Below are 8,065 nucleotides of genomic sequence, written 5' to 3' on the forward strand. Positions count from 1 at the left end.
CTTTGTGTAGAGATACATCCATTCTAGAATACCAAAAGGGAGGATTCAGCCTGAATTTATGTCAAAACAAGAGACATGCCAAAGGGTATATATTTGAAAATAGGAGATATATGGCCCATATAAATATCCAAAAGTAGAATGTCCTAATACAATCTCTTAGCGTAAAATGTAATGCTCGTAAGTTATTGCAAGTTTAACTCTTACATTTGCTATATACAGAAATTAAAAGCAAGATATTAATTAAAAACTATGTTATGTATATTCTTTCATTTAACACAAGTATGCCAACGTTATGTAAGAAATCCCTACTCTTCTTTAGAAGACATTAAAAGATATTAAATAAGAATGATTTACAGAACACAAGTCCAAATACCTTCTACAGACAGCACATATTCAGAACATAAGCATATCTGAGGCATCAAACTTTTCTCCAACCCACGGAGTGCTCCTTGCTACAATTAAAAAAAGAACTGCACATCTGCTCTTCCAAATAAGATTAAAGAAGTCAGTTTGATTGGATTACTCTATCCATACAGACAATATCATTAGTTAAAAACGCACAGCTGGGGCTAGAGGTAAGCCCACAACTGATTTTTGTTTGTTATTTAAAACCTGTTTCTAGAAATGGGAAATTATATCTACCTTGTGACTGTCTCACATTCTGATTTCCGCTGTAACTCTCTCAAGTCATAATCACATCTAAATGTTTGCTTTATGAAGAAATGTAGGTTGCACCTGGACTTCTTCCACTCACTGACTCAGGGACTTATAAATAAAGTCTGCAAGTCCTATAAAAACATAAATTCACTTGATAAATGTGAGTGCAATAGCTGATTCCTTTTGGGACCTGTGATAATTTCGGCATCTGTTCGAAGCACTAGCAGCACCAAGTCTAGAGCTCTCCGCCATGCCTCTGTCTTGGCTGTAACATTATCATAAACCTTTAGACCTTCTTCGTGGTCAGCAAAGGGACCAGAACCACCCCTGAGCAGACCACCTCTTCTAAACTCTTTCAATATATACGCTGAGGGAGAGCCACACTCAGCTGCTTTTTTGAGGTGATGATCAACTGAGGTACATGCTTCCAACTCCGATGCAGCTTTTGCAGTGTTACACATAACCACTGAAAGATACTGCTTCCAGCCACTCGCTAATGCTTGGAGCACAACTGATTTAAACTCTGTCACAGATGCTGCCAGACAAGGATTGTGAAACTCTTTCACAGCATTTTTATTTGCTGGCTCTAAAGGCTGTTCTGCAAGCATCTGAATGTGACTAAGGCACAGGAGTTCCACTGCACCACCACCAAGAAAAACCTTCCCGTCATTTAAAGCATGATGGAGACGATATACTGAAGTCCAGAACTGGTCTTCAATGAGCTGCATCTTTGAAGCTACAGTAGTGGTAAGCACAGCCGTGAGCAGGGGAATTCCTCGCACTTTAATCCAGACTGGCACAAGCTCACCCAGATCCATTGCACGTCCATCGCAGGCCTTCCACAGCTCCACCTGGGCCCCACTCCCCACACAAGCAGCATTTAGCTGGGTCAGGTACGTCACTGACTGGGCACTAGTGACGTCCCCAAAGGCACACAACACATCCCGAGCCACAGAACCAATTACCAATATACTGTTTGCTATGCATCTTTCCATTAAGTTTTCGCACACGTTTCCTTTGACCAAAACCAGGTTTACTTCAAAGTTTATCAGAATATCTAACATACTGCTTAGCCACAAGTCTTCTGCTCGGCCTTCCAGTAGGCTAGGATGCTCCAATATGGTCCTTACGTTACATGGTCTATTAAAACCTAAGTGACGATATTGTTCAGTTAGGTCACCATCCATTAGAAGAATCCGAAGGGGTTTGTCTTCAAAGCATTTGATAACTGTGGCTTGTTCTGGTGATACTAGTGTGACAAAGCCCGGGGAGACACAAGAATAGCTTTCAGGCAGGCCTGGTAAACAGCATGTCACAATTTCTGCAATATTAAACTGGGAAGAGCCACTGCATTCTGCTCTCTCCTGTTGATATGCAACGATGCTTTGCAGCAGTTTCACGCTAGTCTGACTTCCGTGGCTCAGAGCCATTGCCAGATGTCCTAAACCATAACATTCACATGGATCTGCTGATGGTCCTAAAATGCATCCCTGAAAATTACCTTGCTGATTTGAAAAATGGCTTTTCCCTAGAGCGCTGAAGTGTCTGCTATGGGTTAACTTTTGTTTGTTACAGCTGGATGCGATAACACCACTTCCAGAAATCAGAGAAGTACTTTTGTCACCCGCTGGTTTGACAAGAGAAGCTATTGAACCAAAGCCGGCCAAAGGTGAAACCAGGCGCTTGTTAAAATTAGAATCATCTTCTTGACGGGAACAGGAATTTATTGGAATTACTTCTCCTGGTGTAGAAATATCTTTCTGAAAATACAGGAAAATCTGAGGATTTAGAGGACTGTCGCATCCAATTTGGCAAGTTTTACTTTTAAAAGCGTTTTGCCTAGCACTACTAGAACACAGCTCTTTATTTACATCATGTATTGATATTTGAAGACACTGGACTTTCTCACAGCAAGAGTTCAACCCCTCAGACATCACAGATACTATTGCTGAAACAGGAACATTCTGCTGGAGGCACTCCAGTACGGCATTGCTCCACGCACCAACGAGAAACAACAGGGTACTTATCCCAGTCCTAAATTCCTTGTTTTGTGCCTGAATGGTTTCATTAAGAAGCTGTCCAGCAGCACTAGTTAAATCCAAACTTTCAATCAGTCTAGCAGCAGAACAAATCAACGTGCTTTGGTTGGTGCTTTCATCCACAATGAATTTACATGATTTCATTGGCCCCAATAATGTTTTTCCAGCTAATGCTAAGGATGAGAGCTGCTGAAGTCCAATATGTCTTCTTGCATTCACATCCCTGAAAGCCATGGGCAGCAGGCAGCATCTGTGAACAGAACACAAACTTATTGCCCCATTCCCACAGCACTCCAGACCATGTATCACCCAAAATGAAATTAACAGTCTAACACCAAACACAGCTCTCCCATGAGGCTCTCTGTATAAAACTGCTCTTCAGTCTGTGCACTTATTACGAGATATCAATGCACACAGTTGTTGAAACGGTACATTGCTAAAATACCATGGATTTTTTTCTTGCTGGCAGATAGTACAGTGCTGTTAATTCCAGTGGTTTCTTAAACATGAAGCAGTACAGATTCTATAGAACTACCATTTCTCTCCTGACCTGCTATCTGGAATTTCAGTTATTTGCCTTACTTGGGGCAAAAGTTCATTCGAGCAGAATGGACAATTAGTGCAAAACCAAAGTGGTCTGTACAGATCCATCTTGGTACCAGTAGTTGTGCCACTGACTTGAACCTTCAAATCCGGAAAAACATAGTCAAACTTATTTTATTCCAATTCTGTTTATTCCATTTGGCACGCATCAGTATTTCATTAAACATTCATGAAAAGGAATGCCACTTCTTCATATCTCACAAAGCAAACTGCCAAGACTTTAAAGTTTTGATCTACTAGTCAGTTTTAACATGCCAAAAATAAATCTTCTCTCCCCTCAAATCCCTTCCACACCACACTCCTGTGGGAGACCACACGGATTAAACTAAAGCTTCTTTTTTTTTTTTCCTTTTTTGAATTAATTAAGAAGCCTTGGGTCATATACTTTTTATGCTCAGATTCAAATAATTTATTTTATCTCCCTAAAGATCCCTTTGCATAACCATTCCAAATCCACAAAGCTCATTTTCCACCCCACTCAGTGAAAGTCCGTCTGAATATTAACTCAAATGAAGACAAAGTGTGAACTTAAAAGCAGAGTAGGCAGTCAGAAATAACCTTCTTATGCTGACAGACCTGAAATTCTAGTTTAGCCCAAACTGACAACAGAATTTCCCTTCAATTACTAGGTACGTCTTAAAGTATCAAAAAAATCAATAACCAAGAAATTATTTTAGTCTCTATAATCACCCACAATCAACAATTTAAGAAAAAAGACTTTTAGATAAGCAACAAATTTTGACTTAAAATTGCACTGGGACTGCGCATCTGAAAACCTCCATCCAAACTGCTTAAGGGTTTTTCTAAAAATTTTTCTTGGCAATCTCTTGTCATAATGGTCTAGCCATGCTAGGTATCCATGTCAGTACTTCCAGTACTAACAATAAAAAAGCTTCTTTTTTCTTAACTGGAATCCTTAGCTTAATATCACAGGCAGTTTGTTCTGAAACAAACAAAAAAGTGGAAGTGATTAAATAATAATCATTGGATAATGGAATCCAACATGAAACATATTTCCTTCACTCCCCCAAAAACTCACTCCATCTGATTTCTTTTAAGGATTTACTAAGACAGTAATTTTGTTTGTTTGGGGTTTTTTTCTTTTTGTTTCCTTGTGATATTTTTAGGGGTCGGGGGGGTTTTGTTGCTTTTTTTGTCTGTTTGTTGTTTTGGGGGTGGTTTTGGGGTTTTGGGTTTTTTTTTTGTTTGTTTTGTTTTTGTGTTTGGTTTCGGGTTGGGTTTTTTTTTTTGAGATCACTGGTTTTGAATTCAAGCAGTTCTCAACTAGTAACAGGCACTTCTCAACCTGCTCTTGCTTTGACAGAAAAAACAAATGACCTATTTATGATTCTCGTAATACAATTTAGCAAAGAGCCACATTAGCTATGCTGAAAGGCCAAGTAATGCTCTCTCACTACCTAGGCAGTTGGCACATAGTTCTGGGCAGAAGGCCATGCTGCTGTTTGGATGAGAGACAACAACGGAAGGACTGGTGGGAAAGGGGTTTCCATTTTCCAGTACAGTGAACTTCTTACTTCCCAGTCACTCCCAAATGAGGGTTCAGCTCAGCAATATGAGCCATTGTCTTATTAGATAGCATTTTTACTTCAACAAATGCAAACCCAAGACAAGTTATGAGACAGAGTTAGCGCAGCACCTTCTATCAAGCTAACACACTTCCACTCAACCTCAATGCAGCCAACTACAAGTTGATTAAGTAAAACTTGCTCTGAAATTTTGGTTGAAAAACATACCCTTTACTTTCACCTTAAACTTATACTTTAGAACTATAGCTTCATTTTGGACACCAGCCTGTACTCCTACAGATCCATAAACCTGAAACAAATGGACCCAGGGCTTGGCTGCAAAACCAGATGAAGGCAGAACATTTGTAACACATTTCTCATACTTCCCCCCGCTTTTGTTTTATACATATTATTTTGGCAAGAACATCACGCTATCTTATGCTGTAGGAACCAACATACAGAAGACTCAAAATTCAACTTCTCACCCTCCCACCCCGACCTCTTACCTCTTTTTCCATCCAGTCTGAGGTGAAAAAGGTAAAGAGCTGAGCAGAATTACAACTCGGAGTCAAACACAAGTGAGGTCAGCAAAAAGAAGACATTGGGGAGAATAAATGAACAAACGTAGCAAAAGACAGCCACACGTGAGACACCAACTACCGATGACTTCTGCTGAGCTAACTTGTATGCTGACCTACTGCTACCTGCCTCATCACCCATCTCTGCAAACAAAATAAAACTTGACCTTATGTTCAGTTTATCTTTACACGCACGTGTTTTAGGGGTCTCAAGCGAAGAACTCTGGGATACAGGAGGTATGCCAAACATTTATTGCTCACTTTGTCTTACAGCACTTCATCCACAAAACCTAGACTAATACAACAAAATTTTAGATCAGTTTTCCAAATTAAGGTATTTCTGTAAAACGTTGGCAAAAGTAGCCTTGCACGCGTGCGTGCGCACACATTCTTTTGTACCATGACTGGTGCACAGTGAAAATGCTCTGCCTGCAACTAAACCCCGAAGCGTTCAGGTAACTGTCACGACTTACCCAGTCTACCTAAGAGCCGGCACTATCGCTACCAACGTAGGAAACGAAACAGCTTCCTAGATTGGTACAGCCGAACCCAAACGCCCATGGTGAACCAGCCCCGCGTCACTTTCAGCCTGCCAGCGGGGGAGGCGAAGGGCACCGTGACGGGAGCCGAGGCCCGCTCAGCGGCCGCCTCGGACCTGCCCTGCTCGGGCCTCGGTAGCCGCCCGGCCGCTTCCTGCCGGCCCCGCCGCAGGCGGGGGCGGGCTCCAAATCTCTGGGATCAGGGACAAAACTTGCCATCTACAGCTTACTGTGTTTAACTAGAGAGTGCCCGTATTGTGTGCTTCAACAAAAGGCTACTGAACTAGAAAAATTTGCTAAATTTGATTATTGGGCCCTCTCATAGTCAGCTCAATGAACTTTAACTATGGAAGGAAAAACCTAGCCAACTCAAACTAAGGCTGACCATTGTTCATGAAGAAATATAGGAAAAGGAAGGAATTCCAGCAAAAGAAATTTAAAATGAGACAGTCAGAAGTGCTGCTATACAAGTGCAGCCTCTAGTGGTCTGTCCAAAAATCATTGAATGCCAAGTAAAAATTATTATATATAAAGGTCTTGGCAAAAACAGCTACATCTCACCCAACACAGCTGATGTTGTGACACTCCACAACAGGAGCATAACCTGTAAGCAAGAAGGCACTATTTCTCATTGATTCTTATGTTTAAAATCTGAATTTGAAAATAAAAACTGCTCCCCCCCCAAAAAAAAAACCAAAAAACACCAACCCAAACTTGGCACTATGAAAAACGTACACGCTACTCCTCGGGATCTTGAACGTTTTCTCTGTCAAAACCTAGGTTTGAGAGCTTTTAGCACCAGGCGCTGGTCTCGCTGCTTCCAAAAGCAACAGAACCTGCAAAATATTTCTGATACAGCTATGTATTCATATATATAGGTGTATACTCAGGCTGCAAGAAGAAAGGTTCCGGTAGTATGCCGGTGTTTCTTTAAAGTCATGAAAAGGTTTCAGGTGGGTTTCTCCTAGAGCAGAGGAGTGGTATTAAAAATCTGATGCCTGTGTTAATAGCAGGGAAATGTCAGAGGTGTTCTAGACAAACTGGTTTGCAATCCAACCTGGGAGAGACAAATAGTGTTAAAAAACGAAATTTCATTTCCAAATACAACAAAACGGAATCTTCTGTGTTACACATTGGGGATTTAAAAGAGATCCCAGCCAAAAAATGGTAACAATTCACCATCTCTCAGTAAGAGATTGCTCAGCAGTAACTAGAAAACAAATTCCTTTCTTGGTGTTTGTTTGATTTACTTTTATAAAGGCCAACCAGTTTGGGGTGGAAGGGACTGCCCTTCCTTTCATGCATCTGCAGATTCAAGACTAAAGGACTAAAACCTGCCTGCTGCTGGTTTAGAAGAAAACCTATATTCAAGGAAAACGTCTTTCCTGCTCAACAGCCGGGTTTTGGGGGAAACAGTGCACTGCACTAGCTTACACCAGAAGCAGGAAAAGGTCTCGGAAGTGTCCTGGATAAGAGTGCTCAGGACAAGCAGATTAGTTCGCCTTATGGGATAGATGTTGTGTTGATCTCGCTGCTCCCACAGCGTGTTGCTACCTAGCACCACAGCAAGCTGGTGGACAGGCAGGCTGGAGCAACACAGCTCCCTTTCAACTTTGCTCCAACAGAGCGGATGCTCTCCAGCATCCCGTTTCAGTGCTGACTCCAAGGAGTGGCTGAATTTGACTCCCACTTACAGTCAAGACCCTGTACACCAGCCTTTTTAGCTGTGAGGATGATTTACTCATGTTTTAGAGGTGAAACCACTCCTGACACATCAAATCAACCGGCAGGAGGTGCAGAGCATCTTAGTCCCTCAGTGGAGTGTTCATTCTCAGGCTGCCCGCCTGTTTTTCTGGCATTACTCCTTTAATTGATGATCTTTCTGTTTAAAACAGAAAACATGAAACCCAAATGCTTATTGCCCAGTAACAAAGCCTTCAGCTGCTTTTCTTTCTAGAATAACCTAAGAAAATGAGCACAGAGAGCCAGTGTCCACCACTTGCGGCAAAGAATGTCTCCTACTTCTGCTATAGCTTTACTGTTGTTACTTATAATTTAGTTGTGTTTTGAATTTTCCCCAGAGTGGGCTATTTCTTATCTTTTCTCTCCTTCATTTTCTGAAG

General features: G+C 41.4%; 1 protein-coding gene across 1 annotated transcript; it reads right to left on the reverse strand.

Annotated features, from left to right (window-relative positions):
- Positions 1–788: 788 nt before the first annotated feature.
- BBS12 (Bardet-Biedl syndrome 12) lies at positions 789–2,930 on the reverse strand. The gene has a single exon (XM_009887893.1). It carries the CDS (start codon positions 2,928–2,930, stop codon positions 789–791), a length of 2,142 nt encoding a protein of 713 aa, XP_009886195.1.
- Between the last annotated feature and the right edge of the window lie 5,135 nt (positions 2,931–8,065).

Source organism: Charadrius vociferus, unplaced genomic scaffold (assembly GCF_000708025.1).
Source record: "Charadrius vociferus isolate BGI_N301 unplaced genomic scaffold, ASM70802v2 scaffold806, whole genome shotgun sequence".
NCBI lineage: Eukaryota > Metazoa > Chordata > Aves > Charadriiformes > Charadriidae > Charadrius > Charadrius vociferus.